The 24,758-nt window shown below is 41.2% G+C and overlaps 1 protein-coding gene across 31 annotated transcripts in view; it reads right to left on the bottom strand.

Annotated features, from left to right (window-relative positions):
- The window catches only part of CAST (calpastatin), a 110,646-nt gene that overhangs the window by 44,934 nt on the left and 40,954 nt on the right, over positions 1–24,758 (bottom strand). For 12 of the 31 annotated variants that reach the window (XM_036308279.1, XM_036308280.1, XM_036308281.1 and 9 more), the window contains 5 exons: positions 6,609–6,668; positions 3,322–3,387; positions 2,687–2,737; positions 1,112–1,168; positions 478–591 (listed from right to left, as the gene is read on the bottom strand). In XM_036308279.1, coding sequence (XP_036164172.1) covers positions 478–591; positions 1,112–1,168; positions 2,687–2,737; positions 3,322–3,387; positions 6,609–6,668 — 348 coding nt within the window. Of the gene's footprint in view, positions 1–477; positions 592–1,111; positions 1,169–2,686; positions 2,738–3,321; positions 3,388–6,608; positions 6,669–11,682; positions 11,830–24,758 lie in introns of those variants that run through there. The other 19 variants (XM_036308286.1, XM_036308283.1, XM_036308308.1 and 16 more) reach the window with 11 other exon arrangements.

Genomic DNA, 24,758 nt, shown 5'->3' with positions numbered 1-24,758 from the left:
TTTATTCTTCTAATAGTTGACCCTCAGTGGTTCTAGAAATATGGAGACTCCTTCTGATTCTTGGCTCTGAAAGTTCATCTCTTCTAGCACAAGACCCAGAAACTCTTCCAGGCTTCCCTGTCAGCAGATCATGCAGGGCATCTGGGTTCCCACCGCCCGTAAGGAGAGGGGTCCAGGCAGCTTCCTGTCTGCGAGGCACCAGAGCCTGCTGCCCTGCCGTCGTGACTGGACCCTGATGGGCCATAGAGGACTGGATGGAACACCCCCGGGACCCGTCTGGTGCTCTTCTCAGGCTTTTCATAGGCCCATGTCCACAAGGCTAGTCGCAAAACCAGCAACATGGTAGCACCAAATCATTACAAAGATATCTTTGGCACAGCTCAGCAGCTTCACCTACATGTCCATGCGAGAGAGGGCCTGTATCTCACCCCCCAGTTGATGTTAGTGTGTTCCTAACTATTCATCTGATTTCTTTACCTTTGGTTTGCTTGGTTTCTCTGACGTTGGCTGCTCACTTGGCCTGGAAACGGCTTTTTCTTTATGACCATGCTTGCTTGCTGTATGTGATGTGCTTTTGGATAGATTTTCCGGCTGAAAACACACACACCGCATTGTTAACAAGATGGCAAATACAGATACTTTTCTCAATAGAGTAGGAAGTGCTCAAAACAGTTGTGTTTTATGCGGTTTTGAATTGTGCACATTTAAATTAGTGTGATATCAATGTGATAAAACTTCACCTTAGGTTCAAAATTTGAAATAACGCAAATCCTTCCCTCCCAAATTGAGCAAGAATCATGAGTAAATTGCAAATCCTTCTACTGCCGCATGGTGGTGCTATTTTAGCTAAGAACAAATACCAGCCATCCTCGCAGGACTTGTTTCTATAGCAATTTACATTTAAAAGGCTTTTCCATTACAGTAGGTATTCAATATTATTTTATATTGGTTTCAGCTATACAGCATAGTGGTTAGACAATCATATAATTCACAAAGTGATCCTCCTGGGGACTTAAGTCTTGACTGATGAGAATTTCGTATTTCATCCCTCACACACACACAAAAGGCTTCACCTTATGCTATCAAGTACTAATGACGATCGTAAATTTACCTCGTGTTGTTCCTTTGGCTTTTTTTCTATTTTTTTCCCGTCAATAAGTAGAGGTGGCTGTCAATTTCCAAAGATAAAACATCAATTACATTGGAGTTCATTGTTTTCATAACTCCGAACAGGCTCAAGAACAAAACTCCCAATTAGACCATTCTGCCTCTCTTGAGAATGACTCAACTAGAGAAGCAGACATGTGCTTTCTGGTCAACAGCAATCCTACCAACAGTCTGATAATGATAATTATAGAAGAATAATAAAAAATTTAGTTTTCACCTAGAACAACTTTTCAAATAGGTATTTATCTCTAAATTATGGGCGGTTTCTCATAATTCATGCAATTCTTTCGGTAGCTGCAGGTTTATCCACAGAGATGACGAGTGGTCATTGTGACCTCTGCGTTTGGTGGAAAAAAAGGGGATTCTACTCTAGAAATTAATTTTTTAAAAATCTCCTTTCACAGGAGATTTTTAAAAAACTTGCATTTTCTTAAACGGAATGATTTACATAGTCTTTTCTGTGTTGCAATTCTCTTGATATTGGGTAGATAACCAAAAGCATTTAGATATAAAATAGAAGACAACCCCCACCTGGCTGTTGACTTCTTCCTCTAGAGCGGACTATGGAATTACCATCCTCGGGGGGCAGCCAAGATGCCTCACACCAAATCAGACAAGCCTCAGCTTTCACCCAGATGACCTCACCCTGGCCTGCACTTAAAGTACTTTAGCCAGAACCACCTCTGTGCTTTCCCACAGGAAACCTTAAGGTTTTACCTGAGTATTTGCTTGGGTGTGCTTGAAAGAAAGAAAGAAAGAAAGAGCAGCACCCGATTGATGAGAACATATGCCGTGGCTGCAGACACCCCGGGATCACTCTCCATGTGGACACAGGTTGGCTTTCAGTCTAGACGGCCTTGAGTCAAGGAAGCCAGGGAAGCTGCTCCCAAGGGGAAGTCAGAGCTGTCTCCTAAGTAACTAGTTCTACCAACCAAGGTAAGACTGTCAGGAGTAAGCCAGACTCTCAGCTTTAGTTATCTGGGTGCTAGGTTCAACAGACACAGTTATTCTGGGCAGCTCATCATTAAAGTAATTAGACACTCATTACCCTTTGAACTCTGTCCTTTGCTCCTGTTGCTTATTTTTAAACAGTATAAAAGAATATATAGATTTGAACAAAATTCCTTCTGAAGCATATTATCTTTATTTATAAACTAGAGGCCCAATGCATGAAATTCGTGAAAGAGTAGGCTTTCATTCCCCCGGCTACCAGCACCGGCTTCCCTCTGGCACCCAGGACCTGGGCTTCCCTCACTGCCCTGGCTTTGTCCAGAAGGTCGTCCAGAAGGATGTCCCATCTAATTAGCATATTTTGCTTTTATTATTATAGATTAGTATACATTAATTTTAGTGATATGTAAATTTAATGTTATAATTATTTTACATATACTCTATAAAATCATGCCCTAATTAATTAAATTAGCTGACAAAAATCCTTTTACCATTCAGTACCAGCAAATAAGGAACTTCATTATTCATTACTATTGCAAAGAATACAAATATCTCATAGCTGACTTACAACACTTACTTCAGTTGATTGTGACTTCTTTTCAGGTTCCGATTTTACAGCCTAAATTCAGAAAAAGAAAGAAAGAAAAAGGAAGGAAGGAAAAATGGACATTATTTACAAAGTTTATCATAGATTTTCCTCAACTAAGGAAGCTAAAGAGATGATTTTGATGTATTTATAAATGTAATTGTTATGAGTTAAGATTATACTTTGCTTGAAATTGTAACTCTTTAGATAAACACTTAAGTACACTAATTAATAATCTGCTCTTATTAAGTACTAATTTACATCCTACATTTTCCTATATGTATCAAAGATATGTAGAGATTTATTACTATGAACACTGCAGCAAATACATGAGCAACATAAAATAAATACCCTCATCCTTCAAAGCCACACTAGCATGATCAGTCTCTGAATGAGTGAAATAGTCATTGTAGGTTTCATCTGACAGTGTGAAACAATGGGATGGTGACAGAACCAAGAGTACAGAGAGCAGTGAAATTCATTTTTAGTGCCGGAATGTGGGCAATGGGTGATTAAGCCAGAAAGTCTGTGATGGGTCAGAGAGTTACAGGAGACTGTGAACTGCAATAAGCACGTGCCAAGCAGCTAAAGTGAGCTAGTACAATGAGCCACATCACCTGTTTTTTGTGTCTTTTCTTGTGAGGAGGAGGTGTTCCTTCCGTCTGTTTGCTGACTGGAATGGCCTAACGTAAGAGCACAGCCCCGAGTGTGGTTTTATTTGTCTGACAGTAAAATAAGTACCATGTACAAATAGGGCTAAAATGTTTATATCAAAACCCGTTGTACTCATGCATTGCCTTTACCCTATGCAGATGGATACAACTCCAAGAAGTTGCAGGCTCTTAATTTCTAGAGTCTCAAGCAAATATTTCAGTTTGAATTTACTCTTTTTGGTGAGAGGAAATCTGTAAGTTTTCCATTGATAAAATTAATTTGGGATCTCTTTCCTTCCCCCTCCTTTCCTGTGTAAAGGCTGCTTGAACAATATTTTTTTTTTCACCTATATTTCTAATGTTTGGTTATTATCAAAGGAGTAGTCACAGGTGTTGTCAAAAGTTTTCTGAAATTTTGGCAACATAATCTTACAACAATTTTGCAAATAGTGCATGGATTGGCATTGCACGATAAAAATTTAGAGATCTAATCTAAAGTTCTAGGAATAATTCTGAAGAGCAGGCTGTGATTTAGGATCTTTAGTGGAGTATTCTACAGAGTTGTACCCAACCAAAGGTAACCTGTGTCAAAAGAGGCAATTCCTTAAGTACATACATACATTCCCAGTACAGACAAGATACAGAAACAGAGATAAAACATATTATAAACTTTTCAAAGTAAGAGATTAACAATGAGGCCTAATGCTTCCTGTCATTTCTTTCCCTTTTATCTGTTTGGTAATATTAGCACAAAGTTCTATTTTTATTCTATTATCTGAAAAGGGTAACACCAAATATCCTCTTAATTTATAATGTCTTGTGCTTCAGTAATGAAGGTACATATGTTCCTCACATGACAGGCCCTTGTTCTGCTGACACACTTATGGTTTGGGGAGGAAACACAGTTTATGATCAAAGAAATATTTTAAAGAACATTTACATTTTGGACCCTTTCAAATTGGATCTTTGCTAATGAGTTTCTAGATATACTACTATGCTTTTCTGAGTTTATGCAAATATAACTTTTTAAGTGATTAACAAAGAAAATAAGCCAGTTGGTATTGTAATGGTCTGAATCTATTCATAGCTTCTATTATAATCTATTCATTTGAAAGGTGTAGAACATGGCAAGGATTTGGTTTAGGTATTTACTTGAATTAAAATCTGTTCTCTAGGAACTCAAAATATGTAGAGGAATACGATCATCAAGTTCACAAAAATCTCTCAGAGGAGGTTAGTAAAAATGTTTATGAGCCAACATCAGAAGCACACCAAGATGATTAATGAGAACAGTGACTGAAGTCTACCAAGGACAGAGAATTAAGGCCAAAGTGGTCCCGTGTCAGCCACCGGTGATACTACACTGGGTGCATCTTATTTTTGCTCCCTCTTTTAGCTCGCCTACTCTCCTCTCCCTCGTCCCTTCCTCTAGTTCCATAACCTCCAGGAATCTCCTGTTTAATGCTTAGCAATGGATGGCTGCAGAGTTTGCTGACACTTGCTCTGGAAAACAGGGCACACTTGAATTAAGCATTGGTCCTCAAGCTGAGAGTTGGGGGGACGATTAGAATCAGGCAATGGGTCAAAGAGAAACCAATAGAATACAAAGGAAATCCGATATTTCTGGCTCTCCTTTCTATTTACTTTCTTAAGTTTTCATGCATTCTAAAGTCAATGAGAACTGCCTTTTGGTAGATGTTTTTTTTACCATAGTTTTAAGATTACTTTAAGACTGAAATTAGATTTTTCTTATTTTTTAAGATTAAGAGAGGTATAAATAAGGCCTTCAGACTAAAGGGTCCCAGGTTTGATTCCAGACAAGGGCACATACCTGGGTTGTGGGCTAGATACCCACAGTAGGGGGCGTGCAGGAGATAGCCAATCAATGATTCTCTCTCATCATTGATGTTTCTATCTATCTCTCTCCCTTCCTCTCTAAAATCAATAATACACACACACACACACACACACACACACACACACACACGAGGCCCGATGCACGAAATTCATGCAAGAGTAGGCCTTCCTTCCCCCGGGACCCGGGCTTTCCTTGCAGTCCTGGCTTCATCCGGAAGGATGTCTGGTCTAATTAGCATATTATGCTTTTATTATTGTAGATGTGTGTGTGTGTGTGTGTGTATATATATATATAAATATATATGAACATAAAAAATTAATACAAATGTAAAATATTCCATAACAATTTTAGGTTAATAATAAATTGAAAAATTAAAATGAATGTTAAATGACATTTGTAAGAGCTTATAGTCAAACTGTGTGTTTCAAGATACTTGCAATGTCCTTTAAACACAGTTCAAGATGAGGCCATAGGATCCCTCAATGTCACTAAATTACAATGCAGTATTAAATTATGGTGTAGGAGCCCACTGGGACAGCAAAGTAAGGTGGAAGATAGAAAGCAAAAGTATGTCGGGGATTTTAAACAAAGACAACTTAATAATAATGGAGCTGGGGTAGTTCTTAGAGGGACTAAATAATATCACCTCATAAAGTTGAGAACCTCTGAAAAGAGTCCCTCTTTAAACCTCCATCCAAGAATACTCCCACGAAGCAGAGCTTGGGACTTGGTAACGGAGGGTGAGGGTTTAAGGCCAGCTCTTCAGAACTAGGCTCCCTCTATGTGGCAATCCCACTGGAGGACACTCTTTTATATTTTTCTTCTGAAATTCCAAGAAATAATTATTAGAATAGATCCCAAGTAGAGTTCAACAAAGGTTTACCAATAATATGGTGCCCCACATGATTCAAATTTCAGGAAGAAACTTCAGGAAGCAGCTGAAATGACCAATATCCGTTGCTCATCTATGTTCACTTAGGTCACTTCTCATTCTTATATTTAGTTTTAAATGACTATAATAATCAAATATTTTTATTTAGAAGCTAAAAATTCATAATCTTACTAGTATTTAGACCCAGAGAAATGTACTTAGGTTATCTTACAAATAAAAAAAACTCACTCCAGTCTAAGACCAAAAAACCTCTGGGTGACCAGTCTTTTCTAGATATTCTAAAAGGATGTAGAAGTGTATAGGTGATGTTTGAAGTGAATACTGAAAGGAAATTTGAGTTTCCAACAACCCCCATACCTTAGAAAGAGCACGTTTACTTCTATAACATAAGCTCCCTAGGACATACAACTCATTTGCCAACTATCAATCCACATTTGTTCTGCTTTACATTAATCAACTTAAAGGCCTCCACCCAACTTGACCGTGGAAGATGCTCCATACCTTGTTTTCTGTGGTGTTCATACTGGAAGACTTGCTGGTTGACGCAGAGGAAGTAGACACCTAGGAAGGAAAGAAACAAAGTCTGATTCTAGTATAAACCCACACCCTACTTCATCCTTCAGCTCCTCTTAACCATACTTGTTCTTACCTCTTCTTACCTAGTCTGGAATGCCACTCCCACAAAAGTCCAATCGGTTTTACCCAGTGGGTAAAACCCATTGTAACCAGATCAAATGGTTCAAAGTTTAAATGTGCCACTTACCAAATAATCTTGGGCAAGTTACTTAAATTTTTTAATCTTCAGTTTCCCCCTTTCTCAATTTTTCTTCAATAGATAATTACCTTATAAGTTTACTACTGACTAGTACATAAATGCTCAGGAAATATTATAATTATTGTGTGTGTTCTTTTTAGAAAAAGCATGGACTTTGAAGCTTGAAACAATGTTGTTCAAATGCTAGTTCTGCCAATTACTAGCTCTGTGACTTTGAGTCTCAGTTTGGGGCCTATAACATCTATTTTGCAGGACTGTATTTGAGATCATGTGTATAAAGTGTTTACACATTGTAGGTGCTCATTAAATTGCCCATGCATTATTCATAATATATTATACAAAATAGAAGGAACAGGGCATAGCTCTAGGAAACAGACTCAGGGAGATGTGAATTGTCCTTCCAGTGTCATGTAAGAAGAAGGTGGGGACAGGGTTGTGGAGGAAATATTGCTCTATTATCTGTCTCATCTAGGCTCCTACCTGGAAGGCAGAAGGGGATGAATGGTAACTGAAACACCTTTCCTAGGGATGCCAGTGAGAGGGGAAACCAGCCCCTGAGATCTTATCACCCAAACAGTAGAACATGCATGTGATACTTGCATGGGACTGAATACTACTCTAGTACTTAGCTTGCAATACACTGGTTAATATTAAACAGACAATTACTATCCTTGGGAGTTCCAACCCAGGCTCATTAAACCTCCTTAACATTTGAGTCGTTAGGTGTTAGAGCCCAGAGATTCCATCTGGCACACGCTGCCTCCTTAAGTAACTGGCTGTCAGTGAACAGCTGCTGCCCTGCCAACAGTACCCAGACCTCGTCCCTGATGCCGGGCCCTGAGCCACTTCAGAGGCTGAGACCCAGGGCGGGATGAGCCCATCCCTGCGAGGCCCCTGCCTCACCCACCTCCACACAACACCTCTCTCGGTGACTGTATGAACCCACTACAGCCCATGCCCATGAACAATATCACCTTCCCCACAGACCTAACTTAATGTAGAACATCTTGATTATATGTTTATGAATTATGAAATTTATATACTTATATAAAATTACAATTTACAGATAAAAGTCCAAAGCTTTCAGACAGAACCTAGACACAGAACCTGCAGAGAACCTAGAGACAGAAGAACTTTGCTGGAGAGAACATGGAAAAAGATCCTGGACAGAACCTGGCTACAGAAATTGGCTGGAGAATCTAGACAGAACATGGCAGGAGAACCTGGACAGAACTTGGCGACCGAACCTGGCTGGAGAACCTACAGAACCTGGCAATAGAACCAGGCAAGAGAACCCAACCATGCTGATCAACTGAACGCTGCCCCCGAGTCTTTCCCTCTTCGCCAACTCCATCCACACCTTTGGGGACCCCTGGACCCGCTGGGGTTGGACCCCAGCAAAGAATATTTATTAGTAGCCTGAATTAGCCCGTGTTTGCTTGTGCTACCTACATTAACTCAAAAGGAAACTTGGTTTAAAAAGTTCACCCTAGCCCTGACTGGTTTGGCTCAGTAGATAGAGCCTCGGCCTGTGGGCTCAAGGGTCCCGGGTTCGATTCTGGTCAGGGGCATGCGCCCTGGTTGTGGGCACATCCCCAGTGGGGGCGTGCAGGAGGCAGCTGATCGATGTTTCTCTCTCATTGATGTTTCTAACTCTCTATCCCTCAACTTCCTCTCTGTAAAAATCAATAAAAAAATATTAAAAAAAAAAAGTCCAAAGCTTTAATATACTGATTTTTCAACATAATCATATGGACTTAACTATTTCTGAGTACACCAACTGAGCATCCCCCACTCCAACACACATACACACACACACTCTCTCACACACTCACATACACACTCACACACACACTCTCACACGCACACTCACACACACACATTCTCACACACACTCTCTCACACACACACTCTCACACACACACTCACATACACACACTCTCACACACACACTCTCATTCGCACACTCTCATACGCACACTCACACACAAACACACACACATACACTCACACACACTCACTCACACCTGGTCCTGTAGGAGGGCACAGAGTGGTCTCTCACATCATCTTTGGGATAAAGAACTAGAAGATGAACTAAGATAAATCCTCCCTCCACATTGAATTAATGGGCAAAATATGTGTATTTATTTTTCCTTGAGAATTTTTTTAATTTGTGGGGATTAACATTCCCTTATGCATATAATTCTGTCTCTCCACATTTAGAAGTGGTGGTACAAATTTCCATTCAAACTCAAAAAGTTTGCTTTGATATATCCCACTCCTTCATGATTCCCTCACCATATAAAACCACCAAAGACCAAACAGGCTACATGAAATGCTTTTTAAGCTGCAAATCTTCAATGGAACATTAATTTATTTCCTAAACACCAATTTTATTAAAACATTCCCCAAATCACTTGGGTTTCCAACCTGCCTTACTACTTTATTAAACAATAGCTGGATGTAATACTCTATTCCTAGAAAAAATAATTTTCAGAGGCCCATCAAGACAGTAAATTCTACAAGGAATAGCTATAATTAGCATGGAGCAGGTTATCATGGGTAGTTAGCTCAGGGTCTTGGCCCCATATGTTCTCAGCACAGGTTCCTCCACGGAAGTGTTATCGCATCACTGAGGCATGGGACATTGGGAACTGAAATAGGCAGGCTGCTTCCCAGGGTCTGGAAGAAGGAAAGCAATCCCCTCCCTCTGCAAATTCATTCAACTCCAACCAACTGTAGTTTTGTTCAATGTTTCTTCTGTTTGTAAAGACAAGGAGCCTTTAATCCTTGTTATCTCTAGTGAGGGATTGAATATACTTTCATTTTAAATCTGTACTGTTTGAATTTCTAATCATGGGTATAAATAACGTACAATTTAAAAAATTTTGAAGGTTAATTCCAATGTAGTTAGTGCCAGGTACTATGTTTGGTGACGAGGACACAGTGGTGAAACCGATACACAGGTTCCTATCCTTGCGAAAGTTATTGCCTCATCAGAGATACCATTAATAGAATAATCACTTCAATCATTACTTGTAAGTGTTATCAAGGGTCCCACAAGAGCATAGACTAGGCAACCAGAGTTAGTGCAGGAGGCAGTCAGGACAGATGATGCTGAGGAGGTGACAGTTCATGTGGCAACGGAAGGTGAGGAGGCATCACCCAGGCAAAGGCCGGAGCGGCCCCTCTGAGGGGCAGGTGCGAGGCTGGACCTAGGTGGCCTGACTTCTGAACCAGTGACTCTGCTGCAGGACCTACCCTTGCAGGTCCTGTCAACATCCCGAGGCAGACAATTTTAAAACACAACCATCAGCACTCATATGTAAGAAAATAGCTCTCCAGGGATTAGCGCTATAAATCAGACTGAACTGCAGCCATAACAATACTTTCCTTCCCAAATGACCCGCCCAAGTCTCTTAACGTCCAGAGTATTGTCTGTCATTTACAAGCTTGAATGAAGGCATAAACCAGAGTAACAAAGTCGAGAAAAACTACCTCTTATAATCATTCTCCACTCACCCACCCATTCACAATTGCTATTTAAAAGGCAACGAGCCAGGCACCGAGGATGCACAATGAGTAAGACACATCAGAGCCCTGAAAGGGTTTGTAGCCCACTGAGGTGGCCTGGATGGCATGCAGGCTTACGCTACAACCCAAGGACTCTAACAGAGGCATGAAGAGAATCCTAGGTGACAAAGCGAACGTTTGAGTGCTCCGTCAGTTTCAGGCCCACCTCAAATAATCTGGCCATATTGTCGTTACATAAAAGATAAACCAATGTCGATAAAACAGAGTGACTGAGCTTAGGAAAAATTAATATTTAATCCTGTATTATCAAATGCAGCATCTCGTCTTCTGGCATCATTCCACGAAGTCTCTTTAAGTGTGTTTACCAGCCACAGTAAGAATTTGGGAGGTTTACTGCCGTAAAGGATTAGAGATATGAGGGAAAGACGGTATGCTTTTAAGACCCTCAGAACATGGAAATGGCTCTCCTTTTCCACAAATATTTGGAAAGGTCCCCCAGAGAACAGCCTTCCAGCTCTCTAACCCTCTCTGCTCATCCCCAGGCACATGTCTCCCTGTAAAGCAGAACCGCAATGACTCCTGCTGCCCACTGTATCACATGCAACTCCTTTCTCTTGCCCTTAAAGATCCCAATCCCACCCCATCTCCCAATCCAGAACAGCTGCTCCGGGCAGCTGCCCATCCTGTCTCGGCGCTCACCTCATTCGTCTCTCCTTCATATGGTTTTCATACAAGTGCCACTGGTTGAGATGTTTCTCTTCCCCAAATATCCAAATCCTACTTGCCCTTCCTTCCAGGTGTATGTCTCACTAGCTCCCTCCTTAATGGGTACTCTTCTCCAGTCCCCGCTCACAGTGCCTGTACAGGCAGATCATCACTCAATCGCATCGTGAATGGCCCCTCCACCCCATGGAGTCCCTTTAAAAGTGCTGTCTGTTGGGTACACTAATCGGCTGCCCCCTCTCTGACAACAGGTCTCTATGTGGGGCTTCTTCTAATTTACATGGGGTTTCTAATGAGGCTTCCCAAGAAGAGATATAAGACCTAGGACCATGCTCTACTCTCCTACCATGCTGGCTGTGAGTGGAGAAGCTGTGAGCTCCGCACGGGTCCCGGTGAAGGGACATGCCGGGGAGTTAAAGGCTCCCTTAGAAGGAGTGGACCTCGAGGGCTTACTCATCCATTCTGCTGCCATCAAATCTGGCCGACAAAGTCATTCCCTCAGCTCCATACTTCTCTGTCTTCCACATCATAGCGTGCTCTCACCTGCTTGGTCTCCTAGAAGACTTTCAGAGTCTTTCTGGGTAGTTCCATCTGGTTTATGGGACTCCACACTCCCTCCCGTCCAGACCCACAGCGGCCTCACCTGGATCTCCCGCTGTCACTGGCTGGCGTGGTTCAGAAAGCGCACTGGAGTGAGTCAGAGTGGCTGCACCTCAGCCCAGAGCTTGCTTCCTCTCCCCGCCCTCACGGCAGCATTCCTGTGTCCTCCCACCTGCAACACTAACCACCCTCACACACCTGGTCAGGTAGGTTAGCTTGTGTTGTGGAGGGTTGCTAGGAAGGCCAGTCGCACAGAGGTACTCTCCTTTTCCACCCGATGTTCCCTCGGCAGTTTCACTCTGCATCACAGACCGCCCTCGCCCCCACCCCATAACAAAGAAACAGAATTTCAGGAGGATGAGGCCCAGGAATCAGGATTTTTAAAAGATTCCCAGGTGATTCTAATGTGCAGCCCAGGTTGAGAACCACTGCCCTAGAGCGATAGGCCCTCCTCTTCCCCCCTCCGCCCCCCCCCCCCCCCCCCCCGCCTCTGAACTGTTTCCTTCTGGAAGCTCTTCCACCTGCCCATCCTGCTCTGTGTTCTTTAATATTCAGTCACAAACCCTCTCCTTCTCTCTTCTGCTATCTCAGGAAGTTGATTTCTCCCCATGAACCTAACTATCATTTATTATGATTATGTGAACTATTCTCCCTATCTTAACAGCAGACTCCCTACTTTGTCACCAGACTACATTATTTTTCCTTAAAGTGAGGAAGCCAAGAAAGAGGCAGGCTCCAATCCCTGCTCCAGCACTTGCTAATCCACAGTAATTAACCTCCTGGAGACTCCACTGCCTCCACTCTAAACTGGGAGTAACACCACCTCCCACTGGAGTTGATGTAAAGGTCAAATGACGGAATGCGGGGAACTCCCCTGGCCCGGAACCACCAGCGTCGGGCGCCGTGCTAGTCGTCACCACCACGCCACTCTTTCATTTCTTTTGCCTGATCTAATCACGGATCTCCCACACCTGGATTATATCAAGGCCCTTCTAATAGTTTCCAGGTCTGGTTCTTTCCCACCCCCATCCCAACCCTCATCTCTAGCTCCCAATCCTTTCTGTCTTTGTCTGCCTGCCTAATTTATCTGAAATAAATGTGTACCATGTTCCCACTCTAATGAAATACTAAACTCTCTATGGTTTCCCACTGCGTCCTAGATAAGGCCCATAATCTTCTGCCTGAACTTTAGACTCTCCATTATTTCCCTCAATATTGCCACAATTCCCCTTCAGCCAGGGTGTCCTTCCTGTCTCGTGGGCGCCTCATCAGGCAGCATAGCTCACTGGTTAAGAGTGTGAGAGGAGTCTGGCCTCAAGACTGTCCGGTGGAATTCCACCTGACACTGAATTCATGTGCAACCTCAAGCAAGTTACTTAACCTCTCTGTGCCTCAGGGTCCACATCTGTAAAATGGGAATAGTAACAATTCTTACCTCATAGGGTTGTTTTAACAATCAGTTAATGTACATGAACCAATAACAGTGCTTGGCAAACGATACATGCTGGGCAACAGCTAGTGTCATCACCACCATCACGCCACATTCCACCTGAGCCTTTCATCCTGCCATTCCCATCCCCTACAAAGCCTTTTCCCTGTTCAGGTCCCACTTACCCCTCCCCTTGAGGATTGAGCTCAAGACACAACACCTGCATCTGCTTTAGCTCAGATTATCTTCTCAACTCATGTTCGTACTTCTCACGTGAACACTTACTCACAGATGCTGCGTTGGAGGGTTACTGGGCTCTTTTCTAAATGCATGTCATGGCTTGTCAATGAAGCTATCCATTGCTCAAGAGACAGGGGTCATCTTTGCAACCCACCATGCACTATAACGCTGAGTGTACTGTTGCAGAGAGAAACTCAAAAATCACTGTTGATGCAAACCTTTGTTTCCATTTTCTAATCAATTAAAATTTCACTTAAAAAAGAATGAGGTATAGTTTTAATACCTCATTTAAAAAAAATGCTAGACTCAAGAATATAATAAATAAATTAGAATGCTTAAGTTTCAGACTGATGGCTTCTTAGTGGCCAAGAGTCCACAAGCAAGTCCATTAAACCTGGTAAGCATCTCGTTTCCCACAATGGGAATAGCATGCACCCCACAGGGCTAGGAGAGTCAAGTTATATACAACATACTCAAGCAAGATGGGCAAAACACAACATAAGTATTAAAAACGTTCCCAATTTAAAATCTTGGACAAATCAATAATGATTTTTTAACTTTTAAAACTATCTCTGCTGGATGCACAAGAGGAAAAACAAATAATATGTTTCTCAACCATAATAAGATTCTTATTTAATAACACATCTCAAATAATGAAAGAGGGAATCATGGCTATTTTTTAAGTTCTTTCCTCACAGGAGCTATAAGGCAGACCTGAACTTGAACTCTACGAGGACAGGAGCCATGCCTGTTTCAGCTGCTACACATCCCCAGAGCCTGGCACACAGTAGTTCCTTAACAAATTATTTGTTAAATAAATGTATGCATTTGTGCATGAATAAACCCAAAAGTATTATCTGATGGCTCAAAAGCAACATTATGAGTATTACAATTACCAGAAATTTTGCTCAAAGCACATCAGAAAAATGGTTAGGATAACCCAGATTAAATACATAGTCACTTACAAGCTTATTGTCATCAACTGGGCAGTTGCACAACTTAAAAGACACATGTACACGACAAATTCCGGGGCTGCCTCCTGTACGACACCGGAGCAAGCAACTGGCGGCTGAGGGCGCCGCTTTTTAAGGAGCGCTCCCCTGCGCTTCACAAACAGCACCTGGGGACCCAGTGACTACAGGTGTCTGCAGTGAGGGCTCATTCACGTCAGGCTGATTCAATTCAGATGTTCGGGTCTGTCTATTGTTAGCTATGCTGTCACACCATGGCATATGTTCTTGCAATGCCTTAAATTACTAACATAGCATAATAACGGTGCTTTTTAAAAAGACCTGCAATACAGTCACCTACCAAAATATATTATTTATCATAACAAGCCTGTGATTCTGATGAAAGATAATGGATCACCTATAAGTGAAGCTGAGCCAGCCCTTTGTGCCAGCAGATCTACTTAGGGCACCAACATACGCGCATCTCAGCACATGCAGAATATAAGGTTGATTACAATAGGAACTTAAGTGCAATATGATGTTGTAAGAGATCAGAAGAGGGAGACGATTTCTGAGATGCTGGTTTGGGAGATGGTTAGGAAAGACTTCACAGAGGAGATGGGAACTACTTATTTAGTATTTATACTAATTGTGTGATCAACAGAGGGGCAGGGACTATCAAATCTTCCATGTGACAGGTGCTTTCCCTGTCTGATTTCAATAGATCTGTATAGAATCCTAGGAGGTCACCATTATTATCTGCATCTTATAAATGAGAAAACCGAGGCTCAGAAGTTAGATAACTTATCTAAGATCTCACAGTTAAGAAGTGGTGACTCCCTTACTTTCAAAAACTAAAATAAAATATTTGAATTTTTAAAAAATGAAGATGAAGGCTGAGATGTGTCTGTCATTCCAGATGAGCTAGACCTAGAGGTGGGAAAGTATCAGAGATACTCAGTGCAGAGTGCAGCCGGCTAGATGAAGGGGAGCACTGCAAAGCGAGGCGCTCTGAGCATCCTCTGGGGCAGTGGTCGGCAAACTCATTAGTCAACAGAGCCAAATATCAACAGTACAACGATTGAAATTTCTTTTGAGAGCCAAATTTTTTAAACTTAAACTATATAGGTAGGTATATTGTTATTAACTTAATTAGGGTACTCCTAAGGCTTAGGAAGAGCCACACTCAAGGGGCCAAAGAGCTGCATGTGGCTCGCGAGCCGCAGTTTGCCGACCACAGCGAGTCTGAGGGAAACAGGATGGTTGATTCCATTGCAGCTGAGTATGCTGTGCATTCCCGAAACAGACCACTAAAAAGGACACACAGGCAGGATAAAAATAGTGTCTACTCTGCTTGCTCTGGAAAGTGAAAAGCACAGAAGCTTTGGCCTCTGATGCAACATGTGGGCAGAGTTCAAAACAAACATCCTAACGTTGCCTGGAAACCGAGACAATGGCCACAGCTGATCTGTGATCTCAATCCAAGCCAGAGAGGCTGCAGGAATTCTGGCCATGCGCTGCGAGTGTCTGATTAAGAGCTCTGACACTGGACCACTCTAAGTGCTTAGGAAAAATCCACAGAAGGCATGAAGTTGAACTTCCGGTACTACAAGGAAATGGATTCATTTCCATTGCTTTGCAAACCCCAGCATTCCAGTGGGGCGTGTTTTGTTTTTGGTTTTGTTCTGGAATGATAATTATCTTGGGGGCAAGTTAAAGAACAAGCGCCTGGATTCGTTATAAAAGAGTAGAAACGCAACTTTTTTCCTGACATTATGTTCCTGCCTCTAAGGATCCTGAATGATTTTCTTTTTCTTTCTTTTTTTTTCCACTTTATTTTTATTGTTGACACTAATACAGAAGTCCTCATTTTCCCCTCCCCCTTTTGCCACCTCCCTCCAGCCCCCCTCCCCCCTGGTTGCTTTTCTCGATGCATGAAATAATGTCTGACGTTGGCTGCCCAACATAAAGCGAAGTAGAGAAGTTAGACCCGGAAAAGATAGCCTGACCCCCTCTTCTGGTTTTTACCCGAGAAAAAGTTTGTCCAGCTAGGATTTACTTACACCTGTGAGTGAAGCTATTGCAGCATAGTAGATGCTCCATAATGAACAATGAAGAAGAAGGACCTTGCAAGGTATGTGACCTTTGAGTCTTAACCTCTCTGGAACAGTGTTCTCACCTGTAAATTGTCAGGCTTAAGAATTCTGGAGTGCTGCATCTCTAATGTTATATACTGTAATTATGTGAAGCTTATTAAATAATGTAGCCAATGATACATGGTCAAATTGGAAAGACAAGAGTTTGGCCTTTGGAGTCCCACCCACCTGGGGTCTAATTTTAGCTGTAACTTCAGAGAAGCTGCTTCACTCTTCCAAATCAGAGCTTTTATCTGGGTTGAATGGGTATAAAAATGATACCACGTCATAAGCTGGTCATGAGGCTTAAAGGAGGGCGTGTTTATGAAGTGTTTGGCTCGGTGCCTGGCACATGGTAAGTCCATAAACAGCAGTGATTTTTGTTTTATGAATAGCAGCAGCCTCAAACGTTTTCCTCAGTCTCCGAGTGGAAGTGCAGTTCTGTGGCGACCACTGCTCTGAGAACTTACGCACTAACGTTGTTTATCTTCCTTAAAGAAAAAAGGGCAACCTTATTTTGCATTACAGCATTTTCTTTGGATTCAAATGCATGGCTTGCTGAGGCCTAGGTTCCAGGCAATACAGAGACAGGAATCTCGGTAGCAGCAAAGTTTTGTACAGATTCTAACAGATTATGAGCTCACTTAGAGCACCTGTGGCTACTGATATTATTGCTGCATAAGAGTAAAAAGTTCCAGCTCTCCTCAACAACTGTCTCAGAGCCTTCCAGCTTGGCTTCCACAGCGCATTCAAGTTCATTTCTTAGCTATAAACCGAACGGAAAGTGAGAGAACATGCGGACTCTTACAGTCCTTGTGTTATCAAACCAAGTGCCAGCCTGATCTCTACCGGGATGATAGACTCAAATGTCTCTAAGAGAAAGCGAGTGGGAACTCACAAGGAAACACTGAGATACAGCCAGATCATGAGGCGGCTGAGAGAGGGGCCTCTCACATGCGCATTCTTGCAGCCAGCTTCTCCGTGAAGCAGGCTCTTAACAAGGCTTCATGGCAGGAATTATAACAAGGCTCCCTTGTCCAAGCTGACCTTTAAACAATCAAAACAAAACAAAACTGTGGCGTGAACTAAAATCTCATTCTGGAAAACCATATAAAAATAATAAATTCACAAATGTATACTAACAGCAAGTTTAATCCTTTGTAAATACGAAAGGGGTAGTGTTCTGTAGTCGTTAGGAGAATGGCTGTGAAGCCGGACCACTTGAGTTTGATTCCAGTTCTGCTGCCCATTGTGTGACCTTGAGCGAATTCCTTAACTGCTTTGTGCCTCAGTTTCCTCATCTATAAAATGGGAATAAGAATAGCACCTTCTACTGCATTTCATTCCACTTTCCCCAAGAATAAAAATTTAGGGGAATAGAAGAAATGATTTTAAAGTAGGCTTATTTGAAATGGATGTAAAATCTAAACATTGCTGCTTATCCTTCCACCTAAGCAAAAGTTCTGTATTCCTACACAACAGGGAGTTTTTAGTTACATATTCTTTAATCCTGCTGTTTAAAAATTTCACCATATTCAAAGATGGCTAATTCATCCCTTCTCGACCTCCTATTAAAATGTCTAAAGAAACTTTGCCAACGAAACTATTATCTGCTAATTCCAATCAGGGTACAATAGTCCCCTTCACACAAGCGGGACACCTCATCCATCACAGAGAGTTTCAACAGAATGAAGATATTGAGCATAACAATAGAGAGCACAATCTTGATTTCTAGTGCCCTTTTGAATTTAGATACAAATTCCTCTCTCAGTGATTTAACCTGCCGAGACATAAACTACTGCGCGCAGGATTTGATAAGACCAGTCTACTGAAAAGAGCTTCAGAATTAAATAGAACCTTGCCCTGTGAGCCAGGATAGGTTATTTAATCTCTCAGGGTCTTAGTGCTCTCATTTGTAAAATTGCCCTATCACCCACTTACCTGGCTGCAAAATATTCAGCTCTGAAGAGGATTAAATGAAATCCCATGTATATCACTTAGCACAGCAGTTGTTCAGTGAAGTAATAAATGGTTGGTTTCCTGTTCTTCTTCCCATGTATTTTCGAATATCTGGATACTGGAGAGCTTATCCAAACTACATAGCTGCAGCTGGACCTAACCCCTCTCTCAGAGCATTCCAGAACTATTTCCAGATGATCAGAACTAGGTAGAATGTCCTTTGTTATGTTTTATTGGTTGTCTTTCCATTTTGAATAGTAACCAAATCTTCAGTTCATTGATCTATGGGAGAATGTGTGCAAGATATACATACACAGAGAAGGTATGGTTTACCAGTGGATGAACCGGAAATGAGTTGGTGTATTTTGCCAAGATTTTAATTGCAAATATATAGATCAGTGTTCATCATATACAATCTTTGGAAACATGTGAACAGGTATAAGAATATGATTGTCAGAAGGACTAGAGAAGAAAATAATTCTAATTTGCTGGGCTAGGAATCCTGGTCTACCAAAAAACAAAACAAAAACATTGAGAGTAATTGAAAACCCATTACTGCAAAAATTTTTAAAACCAGGAAAAGGCTCAAACTCAATAGCCAGAAGAGGTTAACATTCCCTTTTTGACCTCTGAATATTCAGTAAGGGGATACATTGTTTCTTAGCAATGTGGCAAAATTCCAAACTATTAAGGATTAATTAATTGGTTGACTTAAACATCAAGGTTAGAGCAAGATATCACACAGAAGATAGTTTAGTTTTATAACATTGCTAGGGAAAAGTGACCATTAGTTCTAATCATGGAAACGAGAAGCAAAATGTGCAGAAATAGATAATTATTTAAACATTTTATGATAAAAATGTACGTAATGATTTGGCAATGAATGCTATGTCATGTCATTGGGCAATGTGACTGGCCAAGCATAACACCTTAGCACAATGGTTCTTGGCCCAGGAACGGAGCAGTCACAGGCAGTGTGTGGGGAGGGAGAGTGGGGGGCATTGACACTTAGAAACTTACAAAGAGGAAAGGGCAGGAGGATGAGGAAGGATTGTAGCCCAATAAGCTAGAAGCCCCTTAGGTCTGTGGTCAGCAAACTGCGGCTCGTGAGCCACATGGGGCTCTTTGGCCCCTTGAGTGTGGCTCTTCCACAAAATACCACAAAATACCACGTGCGGGTGCGCACGTACAGTGAGACTGAAACTTCGTGGCCCATGCGCAGAAGTCGGTATTTTGTGGAAGGGCCACACTTAAGGAGCCAAAGAGCCGCATGTGGCTCACGGGCTGCAGTTTGCCGAGCCGCAGTTTGCTGACCACTGCCTTAGGTGATTCTGAAACTCCCTGACATTAAGAATTACGACTGTAGGTAGTTTAAAGATGGCTTTATAGTGGGTCAGGGAAATGACTACTGTGTTCTACCACCTATTGTTACCAATTGGCACTTTCCTCCGGGTGACAAACTCAGTCTCTTTATGCTTTCATTTGGTCAAAAGAAAGGAACCAGACCACACGAGATATTAGGAAACATTAAAAAAAATTACTTTTCAAAAGTACTTTCCAGCCAGTGCTAATATTGCCAGTCCAGGTGTTCCCTGAAGAGATATTCCTGTAGTGCCTCAAGAATATCTTTCCTCTCCAGTCTTATGGCCCTAAAGCTTAGCGGCTCTTGATACATGCGATTTTGCCTGTAGCTCACCCCCTTTTTTATACTATAAGGAACTGTATGCTGTAGACATCACCAATCCCAATATTGCTGTCGTTTTATAGGCAGATGTCTTGTACCATTACAGAAACACTTAATACTATACAGCTCATCTGCAAGGATTTTTTTAACCGAGCAATTTTCAAATGACATAGTAATTGAATTTTCAGAAGATGATATTTGTCTATTTTTGTAGGTCAGGGGTCTAAAATGCAAATGAAAATATGTGTTGGGTGATGTGAAGGAGTATATCAGGCCAGTATGAATAGGGGGTAGTGGGCTTTGTAACAAAGCTGAGCATGCATTCCTCACCTTAAGGCTTTCAGACATTTTAAAAAACTGATCTGGGAGAAAGAGGAAGGGAAAGAGAGAAACATTGATTTGTTGTTTCACTTCTGTATGGTTTCATTGGTTGATTCGTGCATGTGCTCTGACCGGGGATTGAACCCTAAACCTTGGCGTATCATGATGACACTGACTAACTGAGCTACTGGCCAGGGTGAAATATTTTAGTACATTATGCAGGTCTAATGAAATTAGTATGAATGCTAATGGAAGAATCCTTTTCTGTTCCAGACACATAGAAATACTGCATAAAATTTAACAAAAATTTAAATAAATGAAGAGATAATCTAAGGGATAGTAAATATGAGAGAGGTTAAGAATCCTAGATGATAAAATATTCTGGCTACCAGTTTCAATGTTCTGCAGTAGGCCAAGCCCTCGAACCCTGATACACCTTTGTAAATAAAATATTACAAAAAGATGCATGTCTAAAAGCCAGTGAGGCACTGTTTTAGATAAATTGTTAGCATGATGATGGCAAGACATAGTAATGGAATTATAAAAAAGGGGTTTTTTTGCCCTTTTGGACATAAACTCAATTTCCTATTTTCATAATAGGAAATTTAAAAAAAAACTATATGTAACTGAAAATGTACAAATAATTCTATTCTTTGCCACCCTCTTAGAATAGCCAATAAAGAAACAACACAGGAGACTGAGTCCCTGGTTTCTATGTAGTAACAAGGCTTTCTCCTCCCTCCCCTAACAACTGTATTATGGGCAACTCTAGAGGCTCCAAAGTCTGGTCTAAGTCTTTATATTTAAGTCACTTGTGCAGGGGACCTCAATCCAGTCCAGAGTCCAGAGAGCATGCTCACATACTAGGCTGGACTCAATCTCTTATGGAAACTTTGAGTGAAATGGGAGTGGTCAGATCCTTGCTTAGGCTCCAAATGTGGCCCATGAACATCAAGCAATCCAGTTCATGGGGCAGCCTCAGTATGATTCAGAATTCTAAGACCCTGTAGATAGCTCGAATTCTCACCAAAATTTCAGTGCACTGCCAAGGCCAGGTGAAGACTACGTACAGATAAGCTCTGTATAGTCCAACTATACAACTCAACATTAAAAAAATAAACCCAAACATTCCAATTAAAAAGTGGGCAAAGAACCTGAATAGACACTTCTTCAAAGAGGGCATACAAATGGCCAATAGACACAGAAAAAGATGCTCAAAGTCACTAGTCATAAGAGAAATACAATGAAACCACAAGGAGATACCATCTCACGCCTGTCAGAATGGTTATCACACCAATAAATCAACAAACAAGTGTTAGCTTGGATGTGAAGGAAAAGGAACTCTCATGCACTGTTGGTGAGAATGCAAATTGGTGCAGCCACTGTGGAAAACAGTATGGAGGGTCCTCAAAAAATTAAAAAGAGAATTGTCTCTTGACCCAGCAATTCCATTTCTGGTTATATATCCAATGAAACCCAAAACACAAATTTGAAAGTATATATGCACACCTACCTATGTTCATTACAGCATTATTTACAATAACCAAGAAATTAAAGCAATCCAAGCGCCCATCAATAGACAAGTGGCTAAAAATGTGGTGGTACATATACATAATGGAATATAACTTGGTGATAAAAAAGAACGAAATCTTACAATTTATGATGGCATTGATGGACCTAGAGGGCAGTATGCCAAGTGAAATAAGTCAGAGAAAGACAAATACCATATGATTTCATTTATATGTGGAATCTAAAGAGCAAAATAAACAAACAAAATAGAAACAGACTTATAGATACAAAGACCAGTGATGGTTATCAGAGGGGAGGGGATTGTGGGGTTGGGTGAAAAAAAGTGAAGAGATTAAGAACTACAAATTGATAGTCACAAAAATGGTTATGGGGTTGTAAAGTGCAGCATATGGAACATAGTCAATAATATTGTAGTAACTATGTATGGCCAGGTGGGTACCTGAAATATCGGGGGGACCACTTTGTAAAGTATATGATTGTCTAACCGCTGTGCTGTACACCTGAAACTAATACAAAATAATATTGAATGTAAAGTGTAATTGAAAAATAAAACTAAAAAAATTCAATACCCACTTATAAATTCAGAGCAAACTATGAATATAAGAAAACATTATGAACGGATAGTATATTCTAAAAAAATAGAGCAAATAGCATAATTAATGGTAAAAATCTTAGAAACATTCTTATTTAGTTCAGGGATTGCATTTTATTAAAGAGTTTAGCCACCATAATTAAATAAGAACAAATAAAAATAGCAGAAATTAAAAGGAAGTAATACCATTCTTATAATTCACAAATTATATAGTTGTCTACATAGGAATCATTAACACTAGTAGCAAAGTTCAGCAAGTGTGCTGGATCTAACATAAATATACAAAAGTCAGCTATATTTGTAGGTACTAGAAACAATCAGAAAATGTAGATTTTTTAAAAAGATACCCTTTTGACAAATGTAACTAATGGTGTAACCACTACCATAACCCCTCGAATTTCCCTTATAACTCTCTCAGTCTCCTACCCTCACCCTCGACCTCTAATATCACTGATCTGCTTTCTGTCTCAATGGTTTTTTCCTTCCCCAGAAATTCAAGTACTAGTAAATAGAGTCTTGCAGTTTTTAGTCTTTGCTATCTGATTTTTAAATTTTGTACATGTTTTGAATGTATTAATAGTTTCTTTTTATTCAAGGGTAGTATTCCATTATATGGATGTTGCCCTGGATTTTTATCCAATTATATTAGTTGATGGTCACTTGGCTGTGGTGATTATTAATAAAACAGCTATAAAGATTTGTGTAGAGGTAAAAAAAAAAAAAAGATAACTTATTATAAACAATGAATAGGAACACAAATACTTGGCTGATTTTAAGAAATTAGTTCAAATTAATTCATGTTTTCCTAATGGCTTTCTCTTGCTTCTCTCTCTCCCTCTTCCTCCCTACCTCCTTTCCTGTCTCCCTTCCTCCCTCTCTTGCTCTCAGTTTCATTCTTTCAAACTGTTATTTTATGTGATAGCTTTTAAATTTTCATTGTTGGAGAGGAATTATACTCAGCCAATTCAGAGAACAAGCAAGGAACTGAACTCACCACTAATACTATGTAACCAATTCCTCTAGTGAAGCGGTTCCCAACCTGTGGGTTGCGACCCCTTTGGAGGTCCAACGACCCTTTCAAAGGGGTCGCCTAAGACCATCGGAAAAGACATATATAATTACATATTGTTTTTGTGATTAATCACTATGCTTTAATTATGTTCAATTTGTAACAATGAAAATACATCCAGATATTTACATGACGATTCATAACAGTAGCAAAATTACAGTTATGAAGTAGCAACGAAAATAATTTTATGGTTGGGGGACACCACAACATGAGGAACTGTATTAAAGGGTCCCGGCATTAGGAAGGTTGAGAACCACTTCTCTAGTGCATTGGGGAACCTCTCTCAATGCATATGAACTGAACCAAAGCCAGCATTTAAATTTCAATGTGCTGCTTCCTAAACACTGCTGTGCAGTCGGCACGCTCACGGGTTTATAACAGACATTAGGAGTCCTTGCTGCACACACACAGATTGGCGCTGCATCCTCATTGAGATTGGCCACCTACCCCTTCTCCATCAGTCAGCAGATGTGGCCTTTCCTGTCTCGGCATGATTATGTTAAATGTCACTATTAAAAAAAGTTTATATTGACTTTTAGAGAGAGAGGAGAGGGAGATAGAAACATTAATGTGTCCGTGAAATATCCATCCGCTGCCTCCTGCACGCCCCCTACCTGGGATCGAGCTGCAACCCTGGCATGTGCACTGACTGGACCCGGGAACCTTTACACAGGGTGACTCCCAACCCACTGAGCCACACCAGCCAGGGCAAATGTCACTCCACTGTCTCCTAGAACCCAGACAGCACTCCTGCCCCGCTACATTCCCAGCAACAAATATCCTTTTAGACACTGAGAAACCAGTGTGTAAAAGTTGAATTCAGCGCCCACAAACAAAACATCAGGGAGAGGCACTCTGTAGTTGGTCATCAGAAAACAAACTTTCCCCTGGAACTGCGGAGGCCACTCCTTGCTGATGTTCCCTGCAATGCAGGGGTTTTCTCTCTGGAAAGCGTCTCGTACAGCAAATGCTCCAGGGCTGCTGACTAAGCGCACTGCCCGCTGATGCATAGGTGGGTGCCCAGGTCCCGCCCCTGAGGGGAGCTTCCTACACTCTCTGCTTCATTTTCGCCAGCTATGGGGGGGGGGGGGGGTGCCTCCTGGGCATTTG

Source organism: Myotis myotis, unplaced genomic scaffold, assembly GCF_014108235.1.
Source record: "Myotis myotis isolate mMyoMyo1 unplaced genomic scaffold, mMyoMyo1.p scaffold_m19_p_5, whole genome shotgun sequence".
Classification (NCBI taxonomy): Eukaryota; Metazoa; Chordata; class Mammalia; order Chiroptera; family Vespertilionidae; genus Myotis; species Myotis myotis.
The sequence above is the reverse complement of the archived record's forward strand: the minus strand, read 5'-3'. Positions and strand labels throughout refer to the sequence as shown.